Source organism: Manis javanica, chromosome 1 (genome assembly GCF_040802235.1).
Source record: "Manis javanica isolate MJ-LG chromosome 1, MJ_LKY, whole genome shotgun sequence".
Classification (NCBI taxonomy): Eukaryota; Metazoa; Chordata; class Mammalia; order Pholidota; family Manidae; genus Manis; species Manis javanica.
This window is the reverse complement of record NC_133156.1, coordinates 189,511,794-189,538,845: the sequence shown is the minus strand read 5'-3', so window position 1 is coordinate 189,538,845 and position 27,052 is coordinate 189,511,794. Positions and strand designations below refer to the sequence as shown.

Here is a 27,052-nt window from a genome sequence, read left to right as displayed (position 1 = left end):
TGTTTTGTGTGTGTACACATATAAAACATGATACATATAGACATATAAATTTTATAGAACTGCTATATGTCTTATTTCAGCAAATTAATTTCATTCTAGAAACATAATTTATGTATACAGCATATGTGCAAATTTTTAAATCTATGTTGCACCTACTAATACAGTACTTTTAAAAGTAAACGTCAGCGTGACCATTTAAAATAAGAACACGCAGAATTTTCAGTTCCACCTATATTCCAGATAAAAGTTAAATTATATTTAATTTTAAGTCATTAAAACTTTATTACACAGTAGCCATATTTTATATGTAACATATTTATACATGTGAGAACAGAAAAGACTAGACAGAATAAAATGCTAATACCAGTCATTACAAGTTTTATGTGCTTAAAGTGAGTAAAACATATTAATAACTTAGGCATAGTATGAATAATATTATCAGAAGTTAAGCTGATACATTTACTTTAAATACATTAAATAATTTAAATAATGGTTCATTAAGAAAGTTTATGTTTACATAAGCATATATCTTATAAAAATTCAATAGAGATTTCAATGGCTTAAATTAGGAATGCCTAACAAATCCATGTTTATGCACCTAAATAAGAATTTATAATTATAAGGAATTTGTAAAGAATGAGATTTCATATTTGTGCAGAACAATTAAAATACTTTTTAAACCTGAATCTTCAGGGATATTAAAATTTCAGTTTTATAATAATTGCCAAAAAATATAAAGTAAGCTCACACTCTGCCAACTTCTGCTTTTCTTCTAAGTCACCATGTTCTGTCACTGATGTGGCAGAAAAGAAAGGGAAAGAATAAAAGAATTAGAAATTATTTTCATCATCATACTTTGTAGTTCTATATGCACATATATAAGGTATTATCACACACACTACTGAGATTAATAAATTATACTAAATTTTTTTAAAGGCAATTGAAAAAAATGCCAACATTTGGATGTTTTCATTTCATAGGGGTATTTCCTAAATTTGTAGTGAAAAGGCTTACATAGCACAACAGGTGGGCCAATATCCTGAGCCTGCAATCTCATCAGATAGGGAAGGGAACTCCAACCGAGCCCAGAACAGAAGCTGCTTCAGTCTGTCATCAGAACCATGAAGCCAGCCTATTAACTACGGAGCTAAGCACACAGGATGCCCACACAAGCCCCACTTCAACATACACCAAAACAGGAAGTAACTCTAGCTAGAAAGACCTTTTGGCCCATCATGAAACTTCTGAGATTAACAGGATTAATCAGATAAAGAAAATTGATCATTCACTCAGAAATGCCTATTTCAGATATCAGGTGAAGATCCAGGAGGCCAGCATCAGTGGGACCCATGCATTAACAATGCCCTCTACTGGGACACTGATAAATAAACGTGAGTAAGACTGTCCAGTTAGCAGTCTGACCAGAGGTAAAATGAAAATTTTCATGTTCTCCTACAGCTTTTTCTCATTTTTGCTTTATTTTATATAGAATAGACATCAACCTTAGCATTTTTCTAAAGAGCTTAAGAGCTGAAGTGACTTTTATTTAATTCTAGGATTTATCTAATGCTCATAGAAACAGTTTTTAATGGTCTGTATTTTACAGCTTGGAATATTTAGTTTAAAAAAATTAGCTGATAGAATAGATACTTTACCTGGTGGATCTTTCTTGTCATAATACTGGTAGATCCCGATGTCTCTATCTATAGAAAGGAAGAAATAACATTAGATTATAGTAAAAAGTTCTGGAAAAGAAGCCAAACTATTCTATATGATTAGGGAGAGAGGAGGGCAGGGAGGAGTACTGAATCTCTCTATGTTACTAGAAATAAAATGATTCAAAAGTGTCAGAATATGAGTTCATCTATTTTAGGGACATGCAGGAACTGTAAAGTTTATCAATCTAATTAAGAAAAGATTTATACAAAACTAGAACGGCATGAGGAAAGGAGTAGTAAATAACTGAAATCAAGGAAGACCAACTTTTCTGTTTCACACTTCCTCTAATATTTCTCACAGGGTGTTACCAGAAGGAACTGCCACTAAGCAATGCCAAATGAAATTAGTGGATGGAAGAAAATGCCCTAATGTTGGATTCTGAGCTGTAGCTTTCTTTTCTCTGATTTAGCTCCAGTCTAGTATGGTGTTTTGAAGAAATATGCAGGAAAGAAGGAGAAGATTACAGGAAAGTATGGATAAATTATCTGAAGCTTGCTTAGATTAAAAAAACCTTCCAAACCCTTTCAAATTCAGATGCTCTGCTGGGGCTACAAAAGCAAAACTAGGCTTCTAGATGCTGAGAGTGATTCAACCAAGAAATCTGTTCTTGCAATGTAGTCACAGTAGAACAAAATAATTGTGTCCATTTTCTTCCTATATGTGAATAGTGAAATATTTCTTTCTTTGAAGTAACATTTGTTTCCTTCCATGCAAAATAATTCTAGTTACTAACAAAAGGATACAACTGTCTCTAAAAAAGTGGATGCAGTACAGACTGCCCTCTAGTGACTGAGTGCTCGGAAATTTCTCAAACTGAAAGATGAAACTTAAAAATATATATATTACAGCTACAATAAACTGTTGAAATATAGCTTTTCAAAATAGTCAACCCTGTATACTTATTGAAGCTCCATTTTATTCATCATGCTGCTGATTTGGACATATAATTTTAAGGATGTAGTAGTCAGATTGAAAAATATCAAATAAAGAGTGACTGGGAAAGGTCATGAGTAGGGCTCTTAAGGTATTGATAATATTTTATTCCCTAACCTGGGTGACAATTTTATGGGTGTGTCCACTTTTTGATAGCTTAAAATATACCTTTATAGTACTTACATTTTTCAATACATATTTATACTTCAATGTAGTTTTTTTTGGTCCAAAACTATAGGCATTATTTATACAGGCAACATCCTCTATTATAATAGTCTATCATTCTATGCCTCCAAGTATGTACATCTCTAAAATAGAACCAGAAAGATCATAAGTAGCCCTAAATTCTATGCACAACTCTGACCTGCTGCATTTGACCTAGAGTGGGCTGTCAAAACCCAAGCAGGATGAGGAGGGTACCTACCTAAGGAGACCTAGCCCACACAGGGTGTCAGAGCCTACACTGAATGAGGAAGGTGTCCTGGCAAAGAGTTGGTCTGGTGGTGTGTCAGAACCTTACCAGGGTGACAAGGACATTCACATGGGGCAATGCCCTGGTGTGGAGTGTTAGAGGCTCAACAAGATGAGGAGGACATCCACATACGGAGTTTCAGAATGTGCATGAAGTGGGAAGGGCTCCCAAGCAGGGAAGGACTGGCCAGAGACAAGAGACTGATTGTATACAGGGTGACTGATTAGGTAAGTAAATAAAGATATGGGAGCTGCATCTTTCCCATTGTCTGAGAAAAGTACAAATATAGAGTACAAATATAGAGAGGAAGAAATAGAACAAGACCTATGGTATTAGACTGGAAGTAGAGGTATCAGTGTAAACTCATGATTTTCAATACATACAGATAAATACAGAAATGAATGTGGATGCAAATATGTCTGTATACATGCATAGATACATATAGACACACATTTCCTAAAGCTCTGCCCACTGAAAAAGCCTGGAAGCAATGCTTTACCAAAAGTAATGAGCACACCTAAAGCACACCTTGGCTTCTAGATACCATTCTTTCCTAAAATGAACGAACCTCCTTTGAGAAGCAGCTGATTCCAGGTCTGGGGAAGCAAAAATATAATAAGAACCTGGAAGACTGCTGTGCCAAAAAGAATGGAAATGCTTAAATATTGATGGGACATGTCACAAAGACATAGTAGCCAGGTTGAAAGATGTTTCACTGGCCACATTGCAAACAATTTAAATGTCAAAATAAATAATGATAGTAATGGATTTAAAAAATTGAATAAAATGGGAAACCTGAGTCCATAGAAATAAAATGAATAAAAATATATTTAAAGCTTACTGAGGAACAGGATATATATACAATTTCAAATACCTCCTTAAAAAATAATATTAATTAATTTCAAAGAAGAAAGTAAGTTTGCAGGGGAGGAGCTTCACTGATACCACCTTAATCAAATAACCAGGAATATCATCAGCAAAGGCACAAATTGAAATTGTGCACCACACAATAGGATGCATTGAGAACACAGCATCACTTCTGGGATGTTTCCACCAAACATGCATGAAACCAATTGTGAGGAAATGTCAAGCATATCCAAATTTATCCTACAAATAACTGGTGTAAAATCTTCAAGTGTTAAGGTCACAAAAGTTTTAAAAAATAAATAAAAATTAAAAGGATGAAAGATTTGTTCCAGAATGAAAGAGACTAAAGACACATGAGCAGTAAATGCAACATGTGATTCTGAACAAGACTCCTTTGCTAAAATAAGGACAGTGGTGGGACAAGTGGTACTACTATTATCACTGTTAATTTCCTGATCTTAATGGTTATATAGTGGTGATCTGGGACAACATCCTTGTAGGAAATATAGCTGACCTTTGAAAAACACAGGTTTGAACTGCAGAGATCCACTTAGATGCAGCTTTTTTTCAATAAATAAATTAGAAAAATTTTTGGAGATTTATAACAATCTGAAAAAACCTTTTCTCTAGCTTTTTTCATTATAGGAATACAGAATATAATATATGTAACATACAAATTATGTGTTAATCAGCTGTTTATATTTTATCAATAAGGCTTCTGATCAACAGTAGGCTATTAGTTTAGTTTTAGGGGAGTCAAAAGTTATACAAGGATTTTTGGCTACATCCCAACCCTCACTGTTTAAGGGCCAACTGAACACCTAATATATTTGGTGGTGGTGAAGCATCAGGTCTGCAACTTACTCTGAAATGTCTCAAGAAAAATAATTCTCTGTGCTGACAAGTTTTCTGTAAGTCTGTAATTACTTCAAATTATGATGGCTATTATCAAGAAGACAAATAACAAGTGTTGGTGAGGATACTGAGAAAAGAGAAACTCTGTGCATGGTTGATGGGAAAGTAAATTGGAGAAGCACTGTGGAAAGCAGAATGGAGGTTCTTCGAAAAATTAAAAAATAGAATGACCATATGATCCATCGTTCCTTTGCCTCACAGTTTCCACTACTGGTGTTAAAAAGACCAAGGGCAATCTGAATCCCAACCCTTTGTATGTGATGTGTTTTTTTTCCATTTTGCTATAAGGTCTCTGGATTTTGTCTTTATTCCTGGTGCTCTGAAATTACACAGTGATGTGCATTGATGCAGGTCTTTTTTCCATTGTATTGAGTACTTAAGGCCCCTTTTCATCTAGAAACTCATTTTCTTAGTTCTAGGAGAATTTCTAGTAATATTTCTTTGATAATTTCTTCCCCTCCCCTTGCTGCTTTTCCTGGAATTATTTAGTTGAATGTAGAGCTCCTAGATTGAGGCTCTAATAGTCTTACCTTTCCTATTTATTATCCTTATCTTTTGTCAAAGCATTTATTTCATCTTTTTCTATTATATTTATGCATATTTTCTACATAGTTATGTTTTCTTGATTATAAAAATAATATATGGTCATTGTATAAAATTTGGGAAATAAGAAAAGAACAAAAAAGTTAAATGTCCCATATTTCCATTCTTCAGAGACAGAAACTACTAACACTTTGTTGGCTCTCCTCAGTTTTTTTCCATATGTATATTTATTACTAAAAAAAAAGTGTTATACTGAAAATACTGCTGTAACATGTTTGTTTTAAAATTGTTTTAATTATTCAATGAATATAATTGACTACATGTAATGTTAAAGAATAAACTACAAATGAATATATGTGTGATTAAAAACATATAAAAAAACCCTCAGCAAATCTAAGAACATTACCTTTTAAGGCTCCTGTGTGCCCTGTCCTATTTCCATTCCATTCCCTCCCTTCTCAGAGCTATATTAAAATTTTGTATATACTCCTAATTTTCTTTGTAGTATTACCACACATATTTGTCTCCTGAAACAATACATTATTCAATTTTGCCTGTTGTTATTGAACTTCCTGTAAAGGCAATCAAACAGTATGTATTCTGTAACATACTTTTTTACTTTTATTTTTGCCCAATGTTATATTCCTGACATTTATCTATGCTGTTGCAGGCAGCTGAAATTCATTCATTTCCTCTGTTGCATAAATGTATTTATCCATTCTCTTACTGATTGATATTTGAGTTGTTTCTAGTGTCCTGCATTACAAACAATACTATTATGAACATTTTTGTACATGTCTCATGGTACACAAGTGTCAGAGCTTTCACTGGGGTATATACCTAGCAGTGGAATTACTGGTCATTAGGTGACTTATATCTTCAACTATTTGCCAAATTATTGCCTAAAGTGGTTGGACCAATTTATATTTTCACCAGCAGTAAAATAAGTTCATGTTTTTTTCTATTTTCTGAGAGAATTTCTTTCTCTCTTCTAAGTTTTTTTTTTTTTTGCTACAGATTTTTAATTTCCAAGAGATTGGTATAACTTTCCAGTGTTTTCTGAAGCTTCCTATTCCTAAATGAGGAAGTAGAAAGCTGATGAGAAGCTCTGTGTACATGAACGGGGCTTGCTAACTGGTGGGCTGCACTGTTTTCCTGGAGAACGCCTGCAAAGGTCAATGTAGACAGATCTCTTCTTGGGGCATGGAGTCAGTCACCCCAGTCCCTCAAGCTCTTCTTTCTTGGAAAGTTTACAATTGGTTGTGACATTCTTAAAACCAAGCAGAATTAAGAGGCCCTCACCCAGTATGTTAGCTTTTACTTCGTGACTGTTTTTAGCTCTGCATGTCTCCCTTATCTTCTTCCACTGAGGCTTGTGTCCCCAAGTTTTGAGCCTCCCTAATTAAATATTTCCACAGTATGAGAAGTGCCTCAATACTTTGTGAACAGATTTTCAACTCCCTTTGTTGTCACATCCTTATCTTCTACATTTCTAGCTCCTCAAATTGCTGTATGTTTACAGAGTTTTGAGACAGAAATTGGCTGTCATTGGAATTCTCTTCTGTAGACATTTGATATTCAGATTTTTAAACTTTGCTAATTCCTCCATCTCTTCCACCTTCCAAAATTTGTGCAACTGCAATTGTCTCCTCTTCTGTTGTCTTAGTCCTTGTGGTTTACACCTTCCCTACTTTAATTATTTTATTCTCATTTTAGAAGAATTTGGGGAGGAAGCAAATGTGTGTTAAATCTACCCTGTTTAACTGGAAATTCTATCTTTACACATTTTAAGCAAAGTAAACAATGAAATTATAATGATATTCACCTATAATTAAATATTCCATACAAAGAGTATTGTGCAAGGTAAACTATTTTCTTAGTAATGATGCTCAAAGGCATATAAATAAAATTGTCTTCCTAAACACAAGAGTTGCTTTAATAATCAAAGAAGAAAAGATTTTTTAAAACGTATTTCCTAATGATTTTTACTTTATCCTATAATAGTAATAAACATTGTTAAAACATATTTATTACTCTCCTCCATCTCCGAAAATGTGAAATGTAAAGAATGTGAATATAATTAATTTTACATCTTAGCTGTATGTTTGAAATATTTTAATATCAAATAGACATCTTTTCCATTAACTAGCCTATAAATATTTATGAATATAAATCAATTATTATGAACAATCCCAGGAAAAAAGTTGAACATGTTGCATCTTACAGGAAACAAATATTAGGCCAATAAATTTAATTTTTACAAAAGAAATTCTAACTCATGCTGAAAAAATTTAAGTTCATCAGAGTAACTAAAAGGAATTATTTTCTATTTTTTTTAATTATTTTCAACTTTTTATTAATTATAAAGAAAATAATGCAACTCTAGCTGGAGAATCCAGGGTCTAATCTTTGCTAGTACTTATTTATAATGTTCTATTTATATTTGAAAAATACTGAAATGAATCCAGAGCTCATTTACCCCCAACGTGTAAGGTATTCTTCAAAGACCACAGGTGCAATTCAGTCAAGCAGAAAGACATCTGATGGCAGAAGGAATCTCTGTCCTGTTTAAAAAAATAATTAAAAAGAGATGCCAATTAATTATCTTGTATTGCCAATAAAACCAAGATCCTTTAGAAATAATAGAAAGAATCATTTGCTACTACTGATATTTGAGATACGGTTCATTTGAATAAACACGCCATAGTGTATCCTTGGTTAACCATCCAGAAATAAACTCTGGAAAAAAGAAAAATAAGCTTCTTGTCCTAGATTTAGTATGTCAGCATATTGAGAAATGTGGTAAGAAGAATATATATATTGGAATTTTCAATAACATATGTCTGATTTTTAAGGCTCTAAGTATATTTAGAATAATTTTATATTTAAGCATTTTAAAAACATTTTTAAGGAAAGGAAACATCTGTTAAGTAGTTATTAAGTATAAACACATTTTGTTGTGTATTTTTAATATACAAAGCAAATATTTACAATCTCTCATACAAACAGGCTAATTAAAGTGGAATTTGCAAGGTATATAGTTACTATTACAAGAAACATATTTACTTAGAAGTAAACTGTGTGTAACTACATTAGCATTCAGATTAGTCTGGTGATCTGAATGCCATGAGAGATCCAGATATTCACTCTAATTACATCAAAACAAAAAACAAAAGTAACAAAAAAATGTACATACTACTGTTCCTCCCAGTTTTAATACCAGGGATTAATGATGAATATTATTATGTTTTTTATGAAGTAGAACCTCATAAGTTTGGACTGACTGGAAGAAAACCAGTCTGAACCAGGAAAAAAGGTCAACATTTTACAAGTATTTAAAAGGAATTTATATAACTTTCAAATATCTGCTTGGAAATATATATAATACTATATTATATGTATACTTCACGATGTATTAGAAACATGTACAGTAGATTATCAGCATTTCCTTTATAGAGATCATAAAAGAATTGCTCTTTCCAATAAACTTTTGAATAACAAAAGAAACTTGAAAAATATTTTAAGACATCTTTTAGATAGAAGAAAAAACCCTCAGCTTCTTTAACATTAGAAGTGACTAAAAATATTTCTCATAATGTTCATATGGGTGATATCCAAAATCATTTTAGACATAGTACAGACTTCTTTGGCCCTTCTCTCACCTTTCCATCTGACCTCAATGCACTTACAATCATCAAGAAACAGATGGATGTTGAGCTAATGAGACACAGTGTGCTAATTTTTGAAATAGCAGAGTGAGCAATGTGGCAGCATAAAAGAAGAGCCCAAACCTTGGTGGGCTTGGGAAAAAGCAGGCTTAGGAGCAGTGGGCCCTAAGAAAGCTACAGAGAAGGTGTGAAATGTTAACAGTACCTCAGAGATTAAATGATGATAACAGATAATACCAAGTATTTACCTTGTGACAGCATTGTTCTAAGCATTTTGTATGTATTAGGTCATTTAATCCTCAGAGCTACTCTTTGAAGTAGCACCATCATTATTCCTATAACAAGGAAACTGAGGCATAGAGAGGTCACAAAGCCAGTGGGTAGTAGAGGTAGGCTTTGAATCTAAGCAGACTGGATCCAGAGTCGCTTGCAACCACAGTGCTCTACTGTACTGGGCTATACAGAGGTGTGGGAGAGAGAGAGTATGCAGTAGTTTGGGCAAAAGGACAGCAAGTCCCAGAGATGGCAGTAGCTCAAGATGCTTGGTGGGAAGTGATAGAAAAATGAAGTTGTAAAGGGTAGCAAGGAAACAGGCTATAATAATAATAGAAAATGTTAAATTGATCTGAATTTACTCTCTTCATGTTACTAAGGTGCCTTAAACAATTAGAGATGAAACAAAGGACCCTTCAATCCCCAGATCTGCACTTCTCTAACCAGCAGCTGGCTGCCACCTGCCACTGTATACAGGCATGGGGTAGGAGAGCAAGTGGACTGCATTACTAGGAAAGAGGACATGGTTCCTTATCATCAGGCATAGAGGAAAAAACTAATTATGAATTTTTCAATTCTCTTCTTTTTTGGTATCCTTAATCTACAATTACATGAAGGACATTATGTTTACGAGGCTCTCCCCTTCACCAAGTCCCCCCCACATACCCCTTCACAGTCACTGTCCATCAAGGTAGTAAGTAAGTACTATCTTTCAGAGTTGTCACTTTGGGAATGAGTCTATTGAGGCTGCCATTACTCAAAATATTTTCAAAATCATATTTTTTTAATTGCTCTCAGTTTTAGGAGGTTTATTACTTCGGAATATTACTTCATAGTTATGCTGTTTTAAAAACTAAAATAGTGCATTAGAATATGTAAACTACCCACTTCTTATTTGGATGGGTATGGTCTGGAATGCTTAAAAAATCAGTTAATGGATTAAATAAATATTTATTTTACACTATTAAGCTTAATGTGTGGATTCTAGACTCTAACTGCCTAGTTTCTTATTCTAACTTCTCAGGTTGCTAGCTAAGTTGGACAAATTACTTAACTTCTTTGTTTCTAAGTCCCCCAATTTATAAAATGGGTTTAATAAAGTACCTACCTCAGGACTGTTTTAAGAGTACCTTTATTAAATTACTTTATTGTTGTTCTTGCTGTTGCTATTATTATTACTTAGTATGTCCAGCACTATGCAAATTTACATGGAAAAAACAAAAGAAGTATTAAATATCTCTCACCTTACATATAGTAATTTCACAAGGTGAGATGAAAGAATAAGTGGATGAATGAATAAAAACTAAGGAGAGGGGTTTTTATGAAGAAAAAGGATCTCTATGTGGAGACGTTTTTACACATGAAGAAGTTTTTGAACTAGGACGTGTACACAGGTTAATATTTCACTAGGAATAGAGAAGAAAAGATATGATGAAACAGGTGCATACTTTGATAGTTAACATTAAAAGTCACAACTTCTAGACTATACTAGAAAATAAAACTCAGATTCCTCGATTTTTTATTCCAATACCAATAATTAGAATTTATGACAAAGACAAGGTTGAAGTTTAGCTGTTGGTAGCTACATAAAAAGATTTTATCAAGCAGATTAAACATGGATAAAAATTTAATAGCTGAAACCAAAAGGGCCATACCTCTACTTACATATGAAAAAGTGATTGCACTTGAAATTCTGTTTTTTAGTTTCGGTCAGTTGGATAATACAGAATTTGTCAAAACTTTCCATAGAAACAAAGAGTGAGGTATGGATTTTTTTGTAATCCACATTGGCTTATATCTAAGAGACAGGAACACTTTTAACTTGAAAAACAATAGGTCCACTGCCCACATCTTTACTAAGTTTGAAAGTCCTAGACTTCTCAGAAATTACAGTTTGGGGTAGAACAAGCTAAATGAGGTCTGTGGAGAGCTACAAATGTCAAGTACAAAACCCTTGACCCTTTGGAATGCAAGGGGAAATTCTGAAAATACAGTGTGGAGTCTATGATCTGAACATGTCTTCCGGCTCAGCCCCAAAGGATTCATGTCTGATTCCAAAGAGAATGGGAAGACTGAGAAGTATGTACAAACTATTTCTCAAAATGCTCTGATGTACAAACACCACTGCTCTGGTTTCCCACTAAAAAGTAGGAGACAAAATGGGACAGAGACATTCTACTTTACAAAGGACCCCTGTGTAGACCCACAGGGAACATTTGATGTAAGGGTGGTGAAGTGGCCATAGTGGGTGGTACCCAGCAGAAAGTAAGTGGGCTGGTAGCCCTTCAGAAGCCCTGGTAGCAGAACAAAACGGAGTTCACTCCCAGGAAAAGTAACATAGTAACCAAGGAGTAATCCATATCACCTAGGGAAATGGCAGCAGGAATCAGTTGATGGAGCAGGCCTAGCATGCAGTGGGTGAGGCAAATAAGAAGAAAACAGCCAATGTCCATTAAATCACTGGACTTTTTTATGAATGCACATGATGACAATGGCAGACTCCCCAAAATACGTGTAAGTAAGAAGGAAGTTTTGCAGGGGTCATGCATTAGCAGAGGGGCAAAAGATAGTTAGATGTGGGTTATACATCCTTCTTTTCCCCTTGAACTTCAAATATGTGATAATGAAACCATATAAATATAAAGAGAATTAACAGAATAAATAAAACACATTTGTAAAAATCTGTAATAATAACTACATGGGCATGGTATAAGGGAACCAATTCGATATCCTTTTTAGACCTCAAGATGTCTTACCATCTTTACACTGTGCAGGTTTTTTAAAAGACACAGATGTTTAAATGTGTCCCATTTTACTCAAGAATGCCACCAGTTAAAAAGAATGCTGATAATTTCCTTGTTTGAAAAATGTGCCTGGAGGAAGTAGTCAAGACTGAGCTAGTATTATTCAAATATTATATTAGTGCATAAATAGTTTTAAAGGAGGGAAGAAAAGAATTTCAGAAGAATGCTGGATTCTGCATTTTGGGGGGGGGGGTGTGGGCAAGAATTATAAAGGCAGTGAAATAGGGAGTGCCTAACAAAGTAAGCTGAGATATGCTGTCCCACTCAGTGCCCATGTGCATTTCTCTGGGGATAAAACCCAATGCACATGACTTCGAACTAGAACAAAAGTAGCTATAAGGGAGCAAATGAATAAAAGAATGAATGAATAAAAAATACAGTAAAGAATTATCCAAGTAGCAGAAGGAAAAACCTAAACAAAAAAAGTGCCCATAATTTCATTTTCATTTATTTTAGAATACCTTTTTAACTTCTACAACTTTGTCTACCTTAATTTTATAAGGTAGTTGATGACAGTCTTAGATGTCTCAGAAGGCTATTCTGAATCCAAACTCCCAGTCTCCATGACAGAATAAGAAGCACAATTTAAAATGAGCTTGACCTAAATTTAGACGATAGTGCTCTTGTGGTGGGGGAGGGGATAATCTATCACAGTCCCCATTTTGAGGGCAGGGAGATGAGAAGATCCTAGAGAGACTTCTTACTTTCTACTAACATCCTCAAAAAGTTTAAAGCCTTCCCTCCAAAATAGGTTACATTATAATAATTTAATATGTATTTACCTGAAGAATATTTGTTATCATGTAGACTAAGTTTTAAGAAAGTAATGTACAAAATAGAAACAGTTGCAAAAAGATGCTGTGACTTGTTATATTTTTGACAACCTTCTTTCAAAAAATAAAAACTTTGTTTTAAAGGTAAAGATTACCTGCCACTAAATAAATCTGCAAAATACTTGTCATCCCTTGTTTCTGAAGTCAGCTATTTTGACTGCTTTGGGAAAGACAGGAAGCTTGAGGGCAAAACTCATGCAAAACATGATGGGAAAAAAAGAATTAAAAGAGAAGTCATTGCTGTAGTTTAACGAAGATAAATGATACCATGGCGCCAACAAAACATTTAAAATGAATGTGTACTAGCAAAATTCCTCAGAGAGCCTAAGGGAATCTTTCTTAGGCATAAGCTTAGAATGTATACTTGAGATTTATTATCAATAGACTTTCTGAGGAATATCTATTCACCATTTCAAAATGTACAAAATAAAAACAATAGCACAAATTTAAGATACACCAATTATGTTGTACTATGTGTTCCAGTCATCCATAGGGTTTGCCTTGGGTGGGGAACCCAGAGCAACATCAGCATTAGGTAATTTTCAAACTATAAAATAAAATACAGAGTATTCCCTCATAATCTCTTGTCTAATGCCATCAACATGGAATTATATTAATATCTGTTAAACATATGCATGAACATATATAACCAATGTCATCTTATCAAACACTTTTGAAATATTCAGCACTGAACCAATTAAGCAATGATATTTTCATGTAAAATGGCAGAGAAGTCTCAAAGAGACCTCAAGCTTGCACTGAACCTGTTGGACTATGGGTGTTTAGTAGACTTTTTAGTTTGATAATAAGAAAATATTCTTATAAATTAGAGGGCATTAGAAATTTGTTAGATTTTTTATAGAAAGAGAGAGAAAGCATGAACTAGAAAGAGGCAAGTCTTATTTGAGAACTAACAAGCAATTGGTTTGGGGGCACAAATAGAAGAGGTAAATCAGGGCCAACTAAAAGAAGTCTGAATGCCAAATTTAGGAAATAGGACCTTATATATGCTAGGTATCTAATAAGGAATAATGAAAGCTTTCTGATCTGGTAAGGTATTTTTGAAAGGGTAATCAACAGATCATAATTGTTGGAAGATTAAACTGTGTGGGTGGGATTACTGGAAGAGTGGAGGAATATTTGATACCATCGATTTGTTAGAAAGGTAGTAAAGTAACAGATAACACCAATATTCAGTAACAAGAACTTGAATTGGGATTGTAGCAGTTGGAATGTAAATAAACAGATCCAAGTGATCTTTTGAAGAAAGAATCAAAAGTGTATGAGGACTGATGAATTGTGGAAGTGAGGAAGACAGAAGAATCTGGAGTCACCATGAAGGGATGGGGATCTGATTACTGCACAGACAATGAGCCTTGCCTTGAACATGGCTCCCCTAAGAAGGCATGCCTCCAGTATCATGTGCCAGGCAAACGGGTACCAGTACATTGTGTTCGTGACTGCCTCAACCACTCAAGCCACACACCTCAATTCTCCTAGCCACTGATCTGGCTAACAGATCCCCTAGTATCCTGTAGCCTCATCCCTCAGCTGGTAACTCTGGGTCTTCCTCTTCCTTATTCTGTGACTTGGCTTCTTTACCCTGGCAAAGGACTCAGAAATACCATTTTTCTTGGTCACATCTAGTTCCCGGTAACCCCCCACCCAGAGCTGTTCCCACCTGGTTTATACCAGTTTCAAAGGGCAGGACTTAGACTGAAGCATACATAGGAACAGGTTAGTCTAGAAGAGGAGCAAGTTTTGCTAATGTCAGTAAACTGAATTTTAGACATAGTGGAAGTTTAAGGTATATGGGTAGACATGAATAGAAATGTCTAGCTGGTAGCTACAAATACAGAAAAGAAGCCTGGACTATATAAAAACTATTGGGGTTTTCTAAATAGAAAGGAAAGTTATAGCCCCTGAATAAGATCTCAGAGAAAAAAAAAAAATCAAGGATAGATATTTTGGTAATTCTCCAACAAGGAAACAATGAAAAAGACAGATTAAGATAACATACGTGGTGTTGGGAAAGCCAGAAAAGAGAAAATGGTGTACATGTTTTTTTAAGTGGCTATATAGTGAACAAACATGTTGTTTCTGTATTTTAATGTAGAGATGACCTCAGTGTGATTTAATGAGAAGTAATGTTTTATCAAGAACACAGAGATTAAGTTTTCAAAAGAAGGTGTGGTTCTACTGCTCTGAATGCTGGGCTGTGAGTCAAAAATGCCTTAATTCTAATCCTACTATGACAAACTTACCCCAAATCATTTAACTTCTCTACCTCCATTTCCCCACCTGCAAAAATAGGGATAATTATATTGACCTGCATTTGTAAGAGTGTTATAAGGATTAATTAATGCTGCATAATACTTTGAGGATGAAAAGGGTTGAGCATTATTAGTTGACATTGCTTAACTAATTGCCTATAATACTAAAATTTTATCCCTTAATTTTATTCAAACAGCAGTTATCAAATAAATATTTTCACTACCTTAGTGACATTTACCTCCAGAGTTATTAAATTCTTATTTTAAATATATCTGGATCTTTTCTATATTGTATCATAATTGTATTTCATAGCATACAAAGATTTGATCAGTTCAAAGTCTAGAACACCTTTTCAATATAAATGTTAAGAGGAAACATTCAGGACATATTTATTTGATAATGAGCACCCACTGTAAGCATTGAATAATGCTAAAAGGTAATACTTTAACTTATGGAATTTTAGATTTAACCAGTACTACTAAGCAATTACGGTAAAAGCAAAATCCAAACACCTAAAGCAGTGTGTTAAAAATACTATCATGTCAGGAACAAAAGAGCAGTAGACTCATTGACACTGAGAAGGGACTAGTTGTTACCAAGGGGGAAGGGTTAAAGTGGGTTGGAGGGAAGGGGAAAAGGAATAAAAGGGAACCATAATTCACAATCACAATGTAGGCTGGTCACGGGGACAGTAGTGCAGCACGGAGAATACAGTTAGTGATTCTGCAACATCTTACTACACTGGTAAATAGTGAAAGCTCTAGCAGGGGTGAGGATTGAATAATAAGGGTAAATGCTGAACCACTGTGTTACATAACTGAAACCAATGTAAGGTTGTATATCAATGATACTTTAAATAAAAAAAATATTTTTAAAGCAAGTTGTAGAACATAAAAGCGAACAAAAAATGAAGACAGAAGCTTTTAAATCCATTATACACTCTATGTGGTTTTTGTTTCTTCTTGGGTTTTAAGATTATGAAAGTAATATATGTTTATTGCTTAAAAAAACCAACAAACAACATGTTAGTATTTGATGTTAAAATAAACAGTTCCCCTCCCAGCTGCCCTACCCACTCTGAAGGGAGCTACTGCAAGCGTGGCATTGGCTTTCTAGAGTTGTACTTATAGCATGTTCACACCCATCCTGACTTGTTTTCTATTTTTGAATTCAGGATTTTACTAAACAATAATTTGCTTTTTTTCACTGAACAGCACAGCATGGATGTTCTGTTAGCATGTACAGATTTACCTAGATTTGTTAATAGCTACAAGATGTTCCATTGGATAGTGATCATAATTTACTTAACCATTCCCTTAATGAACATTCTGTTTCTACTTTTTGCCTTATAAATAACAGTACCATGAAAATACTAATGCACATTTTATGTTTTGATGATACTGCTAAATTGGCCTCCAGTATACTAATTTATATTTCCACCAACAACATGATTGTCCTTTTCCCTATATCCTCAGTAATATGGAACACTATCAAAGTTTTCCATTATTACTAATCTGGTAGGTAAAAATTGGATTTGTGTAGTTTTAAGTTTCATTTTTGCATTCATTAAATAAATCAAACATCTTTCCATGTATTTTTTTCAACAATTCTGTTTCTTCTATAAATTACTGGTTCCTGTCTTTTGCCCATCTTTCTACTGAGTTCTTTATCCCTTTCTTTGGGTACTAATAATACTAATCCTTTGTTATACATTTTGGACATATTTAGTCATTTAAAAATTTTTTTCATCAACTTTGTATATGAAGAAAATAAGAGAATGTAGAATTCACATTTTTTAAAAAGTAGGCATAACAGAAAACTCTTTGAACTCAGTTCAGCTAGCACTATGCAAAGTGCCATGGCTAAAGGGCGGTTCTTCTTTAGCCGCTCACAACTAACTGGTCAGATGATGCTATTTCTAGAGGAAGCAAAAGGCAACTGATTCTTACGTTCTAAGAGAACCTGTGCATCATTCTTATTAAAAGAGGCTGGGAGAAAATTCTATGCCTAGAAAGAAAAGTCAGAAATCCTTTACTTTCCCAAAATGGGCTAGCAAAAATCTTTATAAATTTCCTATTATGCTTAAGTTTGGAAAGCATTTCTTTAGGACATTGTTCAAACTATTTTAATTCACTTGTTAAATATATCTTGTCAATTTAACATTTTCTCTACTATTTGCAGTTTTGACATTTAGACAATTTATCAATGGTTTCTTCATTGTGACCTGCTTCCTCTTTCTACTCATTACATGCAACAAATTAAATTTTACTAACATTTAAACATCAGTGTTGACCTTTGCCTAGCCATTTTCTAGTTTCCTATTAATACAAACATCTTGTTTGCTGATGCTTATTTTAAATATTTTGCTGCACACAATTTCCACTATTCCAAAGAGCCTTGTATCTAGTTGTAGTATATTTTTTTTCCATGACCTTGCAAATAATTGCAATGGCTTATATCAGGCATTTTAGAAAACAAAAAGAGTATGCTTGCATAAGCAAATAACAACAATAAAATAATCTTTGCCTACCACCACCTCTAACACATGTACCCACCTTTCTGATCTTCAAAAATATGGACTTCATTCTTCTTTTTAGGATGTGTATCAATCACAACAATAAAAAGACAAGGAAAATAGAAATGCTGGCAATGTGGTAATGATAATTAATTTTAGATATAGTTCCATACAGTTTTATGCTATATAGAAAGAAATGTGACTTCAAAGAGAAAATAAACTGAGTTTCAGGAATAGTTCCTGCAAAGCTAGGTTAAAGACAAGAGAACACCAAAATGCTCTTATCTATAAATCAATACTAACTGCTAATACTAACAATTGTTTTAAAAAGGCATATAAATGAAAGACTGTTACAAAGCAAGAAAGAATGAAAAAAAAGATAGAGATCCTTTCTTTTCAAATAGGAAAGACAGTGAAAAATTTGAAAGTGGCCTGCAGCTATACCACCTCAACCTTGTCAGATTTCACTTGTCAACACTTCGATGACAGATTGCCATCCTCTCCTTTAAAAAAAAAAAACCCTAGTAACTGTTGAAAGAAATGGCTTCTTATAAAAAGTGGAATATCTCATGCAACGTGATAGTTGTAGACTTTAAAATCCTTTTTTTTTTAACCAAAAGAGACTTGAAAATTTTTTTATTGGCTCTTATAAAAACTTGGAAGCTAAAGAACCCCCCAATGTGGGGAAGTAAAGTGGAGGTAACATTTTTATATCTACTAATGCACATGATATTCACTGCTTCATTTAATCTTCACAGTGACCCTCTGAAATTAGGTACTAAATTGTGTGTGTATTTGCATGCATACATATTGTGTGTGTGTGTGCATAAAAGCATTTTCTCAGGCAGGGAACAGCAGTTTCTCCAAGGAGTCCATTTATTGTCCCCCCTCTCCTCCATCAACTCTGCTAGTTAAGTTATACATATGAAACCTTTTAACTTATAGATATGAAAACTGAGGTCTAGAGGGGTAATTTGCACAGGTTGGATCAGCTTGTTAGGGGAACAGTTAGGACTCAAATTCCTAGCCACAGGTTATCTGAGCAGCGCCCTTTCTTCTACTTCCCTCTGCCTAAACGCTATGCTAAATAGGGCCTTTTAGTTAAGCTTCTGCTTAAGCACCTGAGACAGGTGTCAGTTTAAACTTGTATTATTAATCCATGGTGAAAGATATAGATGGAACCTATTTCCTGGCCAAATTTACTTTAATTTATTTTGCTTAGAAAGCCCTTGGAGGAAGTTACTTGAATGACTGTGTAAGGATTATTTTTAATTAATACATTAATAGTTTTTAAGTAAAGTGATATACCTGAAATACCTGATTAGAATTGCTATTTCTTAGGCACTAAAGAATCTTCACACTATTTGCCTAGCAAGCTTTATGTGAAAAAAAAGTTCCAACATGGATTATTAATGTTTTATGGCTGATTGTTAAATGAATTATCTTCCTTTTAAGTTACTGTATCAGAGAACTTTTATTTCTATTTTGATTACACTTATTCAGTAGTGGTTCTCATTAAGTTCTTAGTCCTTCAATATTATAAAAAGTTCTTAATGAAATGTAAAGCAGCCCCAAATGCTCACAGTTTATAAGAATTCTGCAGCAAATCCTTGCATGTCATGATTGGATCTTCCTTCATACTCTTTCTCCCCTGATTATTTTCACCTTTACTAATAGTTTGTCACAGCATTATTATTTATATAATACTTTCGGTATTTCATTTCAAGAGATTGAATGGAGAACCAAATTGGTAACTAAGGAAAGAACAGACTTTCCTTACTGAAATGGCCTGCAAATAACCACCAAAAGCCCCTGAGAAAGGATCAATTTCACCTTAATATACTTAACACAGACATACATCATCACTGCTTAAAATGTTAACAATTCCCTAATGCAGTAGGGAATTATTACCAGATACTTAAAAATCAGTAGAATAAAACAAGATTCTAGATTATGATCATGTTTGCCCTAAGGCAAATCATGGATTAATAAAAAATATTCCTTATACTTTTAAAACTATACTCTATTTTAAGTTATTGAGGAGTAAAAAGCTATACTCTATTTTAAGTTATTGAGGGATAATGTATTTGAAAATATGTGGCAAATGATAATTATTCAATATATGTTAGTTCCCTTCTCCTGAATATTCAGTATCCATAAAATATAATCTATTCAATAATACAAAAGGGAAAATATTCTAATTATTTCACTGAGTATCATTTCATCCTTTAATTATTTTGAGTTTGGTTTAACATACACTTGCAAAGCATCTAACAAAGGGACAACCATTGGGCCAGGCACTGTGCTAGGCATTCAGGATAAGCAGGAAAAAAAACAAGTACTTGCATCTGAGGAGGTGATAACCTAGTGGGGGATGGAGTAGTAGGAGCAGAAAAACAATGCATACATCAAAGCATGGCAAATAAAATAGAATCATGTACAAAAAAGAAAGCACAGGTAAGAGAGTTATTAATTCAAGCATCTAACATAATCTCAAGCACAAAAATAGAAATTATATGTGTGTTTTCAGAACCTGAGTCTTCAGAGAAAATGAATACCTCATATATAACCCAGTCACATGAAAATGTGTTTAATCCACATTTGAGGTTTCTGAAACTCTATGTATCTTATCATCAATGTGTATATTTAACAGTGTTGCTCTTTCATCAGAACTGATATTAAATCAATAGCAATTAAACTTTATAATTAACGATAAATTAGAATCAATGAAACATGGCATTTGTCATGCTCGATAGATTACTTTTCATGGCATGACCAGCTCTAAGTGAGTTGGCAACATACACAAAATGCTGCATAGAAGACCATCCCAATACAAATGGGGGATTGCACACATGCAGTTACCTTCATTCACTTCCAAACTGATGCTAAAATGACAATAAAGAAATAAAAAAAAAACTCACAAGACAAAAAAAGTAGAGGCAAGATAATAGCAAAACAGGTATCAACAAAATTTTGAAGAATAAAAAGCAGATGGGCAAGAGGTAACTGACAATAGATTCAAGAAAATGGAAAGCCAAGTACATATGGAGGGTGGATAGCTGAGAGTCAAACAGCACATGTATTGAACCCTAGAAAGGCTCAGAAACTAGAGACACCAAGTACCTTTGAAGGAATTCCTGTGCTTAAGCTTGAAAACAAGAAAATTGTCTAAAATTCTATGTAAATAATACTTAGACTTCTAGGTACTCTTCTCTGTCAGCACAACTGGGCAATTATCCCTCACTACCATTGAAGAAAACTAGAAATTGACTCCTTTGAGAGGCTCTATCTCAGCAATGATAAAAGAAACAAAACATTACTGAGAATAGGAGAGCTATTTTGAAAAGAGAGAAGAAAGGATCTCTTGGAAATAAAATTAGAGACAAAATAGATAATTCAAAAAAAGACTTGGAAAATACTGTTGAGGAAGTCTCTCAGAAGGAAAAAACAAGTGCATACTCACACACACACACACACACACACATGACACACAAAGGGAGAGAGAGAAGGAATCTGAAGAATCAGTCAGATTGATCTTTAGTCACATATTGACTAAGAAAGAAAACAGAGATGATGGAATGGAAGAAGTCATCAAAGAAATAATAGAAGAAAATTTCCTAAAACTGAAGTTCATGAGTTTTCAGGTTGAAAAAAAGCACCACAATGAATTATAAGAGACTCAATGCCTAGGCAGATCATTATGAAATCTCAAAACAGTGGGGATAAACAAAAATCCTAAAAGTCTCCAAAGAAGGGAAAAAAACAAGGAAAAGAGATCACTTAAAAAGGATCAAGTCATCAAACTTCACAACAGCAACATTGGAAATAAGAAGACAAGTAATGCTTTCAATTTCTGAAGTAAAAATATTTCCTACCTATAATTCTCTATGTAGCCAAACGATCACTTCAATCTGAGGTTACAATAAAGATATTCAAAGAGGCAAAATCTCAAAAATTAATCATCACAGATTGTTTTTCAGAAAGTTACTGGAGGATGTGTCCTATCAAAGGGTGAAATAAACCAAGAAAGAGGACAACACGGGATCCAGGAAATAAAGGATCCAACATAAAAACAAGGAAAAAAGGATTTCCAGAATAACAAAGAAGGAAAATTCTGCAAAGATAACTGTATCTCATGCAGACTGACGCAGGAGAGCACCGAGCTCCAGAAAGGATGCAGCCAAAAAAATAATAATAAATAAATATTTATTTATTTATATATAAATATATAAATAAAATATTTTATAAAGTAACAGATTATCTGATGCATTTTACTTACTGAAAGAAGATTTACACTTCTGCTGGGGAAGTTGGGAATGAGGAAAGAGCAGGTCTATAAGAAATAAGCAAATTAAAAAAGTAAGGCAATTATTAACTGCAGAGAGAACAAAAGGTTATGCAAAAAGAAAAATATACTCAAGCACGCTACATGGCTACAGATGGTGAGAGAGGGTGATAGCTCGAGGAGACTGAAGATGGAGGGATTATTTTTTTAAGATGGAAGAGGCATAAACTATCAATTATTCTTGTCACTCTGTATTTGAAACTAACTTCTCTTCCCACCTCCTCCTTTCTAGAGGAATTAGGGCCATGGCTGAGTAAAAAAAAAGAGCACAGCATCAATAATTGGTTTTGGTGCAAACTCAGGCTGCAGCTGTGTGTCTGTAAATAACACAGTTCAGGATGTGCCACAGATGGTGACAGCCAATGAGAAGGTGTGTACATATGCAAAGCAGGGTTTGTTATTTTTTCACTAGTGAATAAATATTATGTCAGTTATTTTCTAATAAAAAAATAGATATACAAATTTTCACAATAAATTTTTTAAATTTATAACTTAATACATATAATAAGAGTGCATGGTGGATTTGGTATGAACATTGATAACTAGGCACCCTCTTTTCATGATCATTCCAATATACACTTAAGTATTAAGTACCTGATTTATGAAATTGATGTTTGGACATGATTCAGTTATTTCAAACTTAAGTTTTATGGTATGACTTTGTTGCAAATTATTCAATATGTGATACACTCAAAAGTACTTTCTGTTAAAGATACTCAAAAAAAGGTTTAATCCTGTTACAGAGCAATGGCCAATTCCTGAAAACTACATTTGTGTTTAGTGTTGTTAACCTCCCATATCTAAATCACCGATTATGCCAATAAGGAAATACATGCAATTTGCCTTTAGAAATTGCACTGACTCGTTTCTAAACCTCAACAAGTTTGGAAAATCTCCACAGTTTTAGTGTTTTTTGTTTTTGTTTGTTTGATCAAAAAGAAGACAATTTTCTTCTCAGCTAATCAGAAAGTCCCTACTATATGCTGGGTGCTTTATATGCATTTTCTCATTTAGAATTTATGACAACCACATGAGGTAGTATTTCCCTATTTTATAAAGTAGAAAAGTGGTGAAGCTATACTTTTAAACACAAATTTGTCTAATTCTAAAACCCATTGTTTTGTCACTACATGCTTCCTCCATTATAGGGTATTTTTTTTAAAGTTCTCACTGCTCCACCCCATGTTCCAGGCCTCTATGAGGTTCAGTGCCTTCCTTCACAGATGCCTGTCACCCCCACGCCAGAGGAAGAGGGCATAGCCAACTGCCATATTGTGAGTACAAACATCCTATGGAGAAAACCACATTGGGGGGTGGAGGAGGGCTATCTGGCCTTTTGTGTTTGAAGGCAACCAATCCCTTGCCAACCACATGCATGAGCCTCCTGAGACTTAGATCTGCCCTCAGATCTGCAACCTCATGAGAGATCCTGAGCCAGAACTACCCATCTAAGTCACCCTCAAATATCTGATACACAAAAATTATGAGGATAATGGAAGTTTATTTTTTTAAGTTCTGACATTCTTTTATTAAGTATGTGAGTAATTCATTTTGAATGTGGGCAACCTTTCTAGTCATCACCAACTCTTTTCCCCTTCCCAACAACATGGAGCACACTATGGCTACACATATGCTAACCATTTTACTGAAAGAGAGAGGGAGCAGGACGAGAGGGAGAGTGAAAGAAAGAAAAGGAAGGAAAAACAAACAAAAATATCCACTTTTTCAAGTGTTTCTCACTATATCAGTGTAAGTCTGGGGAAAGGAAATCTCAGGGCAAAATACCCCTAAAGACTAAAATCAGTCAAATAAAGTTTAAAACCCGTTTATTGCTCACAAAACTGCAATCCGGCCCATCTCTCTCTCTCTTGCTCAAGCAGCCACAACACCGGCCCTCCCCCTCACCTCTCAGGTACAGATAAGCCCTCTGCTGCCCAGGTAATCACCCATGGATATGGAGATGAACTTCAGCACCCCAGAGGAAAGATGCAAATGCACTAAAGCCATACTTCTTTCCACCTCTGAACGCCTAATGATATGCAGATATACTAAAGCCAGGTGAGATATTCTGGAAATGTTTCAATTTTACCCACAATCCACCCTTCCAGAAATCTCGCCTTACAATTTACTCGATCCCCTTCTTCCAACCAATCTAGTAACATGCAATAGCAAGAGCAATAAAATCTTGATAATCCTCAAGAGAGAGGATTCAGCCTATGCAGATTAAGTAAATGTACTTTATAGCACAATCTCTCACTAAGCACAAAATACATTTCTACGCTTGTTTACTCATTCCTAACAATCATGCTAGATTGCTCACAAAACTTTTACCAAACATTAGATAAAGTCAAGCCTCTCTTTAAACATTATTTTCTTGACAACAGCAACACAATCATAAATCTCAAGTCAGAGGATTCAGCTAGGTTCAAAGTCCCATGCAGATTAAGTCCACAGCTCGTCCATTCCAGCCATCACGCAGCAGCTGCAGCCAGGGGGCGCATCCAGGACACAAAGACCGTAGAAGCAAATAACCGTGATTGTCGGGGGCCAATTGGCTGTTATTCCAGGAATACACAGAAAGCCACCTTCCAGGCCTTTTCCCCAAGGTGCCAGAAGAGACAGCCATTGCCGATCCATGTGTTGAAATGTCCAGGGCAATGTCCATTTTGCTCTTAATTGCTGCACCCGTCCTTGCAACACATGTCCAATAAAGTGGGTACTTCAATCGCTCTCAGTAACCAGTGACCAACCATAGGCTGCAGAGAGACACTCTAGGCCCCTCTTGGTGGTTTGCTGATCTGTACAACGTGCAGGGCACTCCTGGGCTCGGCTGACTTCTTCAAAGGTGAAAGACAAGCCATACCAATGGGCCCACATTGTCTTTTGAGGTGTCTGTGCCACGCCACTCCATGGCTTTTGGGTCCAGTCTCGCACCCTCCCCGAGATGGGATAGGAGGTTATTACCTTGGTCAGAGCTGTTCCAGTGACGGACTCTGTAGCCAGCAAGGCCTGGTACACAGCAGCCAGTTGCTTCTCTATCAAGGTGACCCAGACCTCTGCTCCTTTCCATGGTTGTGGCCAGGCTCCAGCCGGCAGCAAGAGCAGCAGCAGTGGCAGAAGCGTAGCCTTAGGCTCGGGCCACAGGCTGGGGTCAGCGTGGCCAGCAGCAGTGGTGGTGCCTCCACAACCACACGAGTGTAGACACATGTCCCTCAGCACAAGCTTCACTTCTCCCCATCATTTCTAGGGGTGGCCCTCCCAAAAGTCACACCCATTATGACAGATTTTGGATCACAGGAATCCTGCCAATACTACACCAATTGTAAGTCCAGGGAAAGGAAATCTCAGGGCAAAATACCCCTAAAGATTAAAATCAGTCAAAGGAACAAATAAAGTTTAAAATCCATTTATTGCTCACAAAACTGCAATCCGGCCCATCTCTCTCTCTCTTGCTCAAGCAGCCACAACACCTTCCCTCCCCTTCACCTCTCAGGTACAGATAAGCCGTCTGTTGCCCAGGTAATTACCCACTGATATGGCGATGAACTTCTCCACCCCTGAGGAAAGATGCAAATGAACTAAAGCCGTACTTCCACCTCTGAACGCCTATTGATATGCAGATATACTAAAGCCAGGCGAGATATTCTGGAAATGTTTCAATTTTACCCACAATCAGTCACCACCTTTATATATTCTTTTCCTTTCTTTGCTTTGGTTCTTTGAAAATATAACCCAATCTTTCTACTTCTTTCTATCTCCATTATTAGCACTGGTTTAGACCACGATCTCATCTTGTCCAGAGCTTTTCAATAGCCTTTTGCCTCCCATTTCAACTTATGAGCCTCTACAATCCATTTCCCATAGAAATATAAAAATATTTAAAATTTTTATTATGCACAACATATAATATTTAATATTTTGATATATACAAGAAACATCATTTTATTTATTTGTCAAAAGCTTTTCAGAAGCTTCTCCTTACATGTCTTAAAGTTTTTACTGGCTTATATACACATGTGTGTACATTCCAGAGGTTTTCTACCTCTTCTACATAATCTCCCTTCACTCCCTTCAATAAGACAAGCTGGGCTAAAATTGTAAAGAGCATTGGATAAAATGCAACAAGTCTGAGCTCTATCCCATATGTTAATAGTTTTCAAACTCTTTTTCCCTGGCAGAATATTTTTTCCTTCAATGAAATACCGCACATAACTCCAATAAATAAAACCTGTAAAAGCAGAGATGTTCTGGTTGCACCAAGGTCAGAGGGCCCATTCCAACCACTGATACCAAGGCCAGTGGATACTTGCGGGGCCATCCTTTAGTTGTCAGTGTCCAGTTCTATTGCATTGCCTGGATTAACCTTCCATGGCTCGACTTCTCACTCACATTTTGTCTTTTCACTCTAACTCAGAATATTTCTTTTTTATTTTTCAGATTACTATTTCAGTCTGTAGTTAGATCTGTTACATTGTTTTGCTCTTCTTATACATAGACATAATTTATAAAATTTTAATGATCATATTTTTATTTTCAAAAATCTTTCATTGCTTCTTTTGAACAAGGGTCTGCTCTTGCTCATTATCTTCTGGAATCTCTCGGAAGTTCTTGATCAGAATATATTTTATGTGTTCTTCTATTCTTTGAATTGAACGTTTCATCTAAATCAATTGTCTGTTCATTGTGGCTCTTCTTTTTCCTGCTATTCATTTTCTTTAACGTCTGGTGATCCTTGGCTATTGTTTCATTATTTACAAACGAAGATCTAAGTTGATGAGTGTACATAACTGACTTCAGGTTTTCTCTATAGCCACGGATCTCTATTTCCCCAATCCGGTCTCTTTCCTATACAGGAGGCCTCTGCAAGACAGCTGACTGCCGGTATGTAAGT

General features: G+C 34.9%; 1 protein-coding gene across 16 annotated transcripts in view; it reads right to left on the bottom strand.

The window, feature by feature from the left end:
- The window catches only part of WDPCP (WD repeat containing planar cell polarity effector), a 405,181-nt gene that overhangs the window by 315,143 nt on the left and 62,986 nt on the right, over nt 1–27,052 (bottom strand). For all 16 annotated transcript variants that reach the window (XR_012121045.1, XM_036996612.2, XM_036996613.2 and 13 more), the window contains exons 2-4: nt 7,929–8,013; nt 1,656–1,703; nt 749–793 (exon numbers count right to left, since the gene is read on the bottom strand). Coding sequence is in view for 15 of the 16 variants with exons in the window: in XM_036996612.2 (XP_036852507.2) it covers nt 749–793; nt 1,656–1,703; nt 7,929–7,989 (154 nt within the window). In the remaining variant the exon portion in view is untranslated. The remainder of the gene's footprint in view (nt 1–748; nt 794–1,655; nt 1,704–7,928; nt 8,014–27,052) is intronic.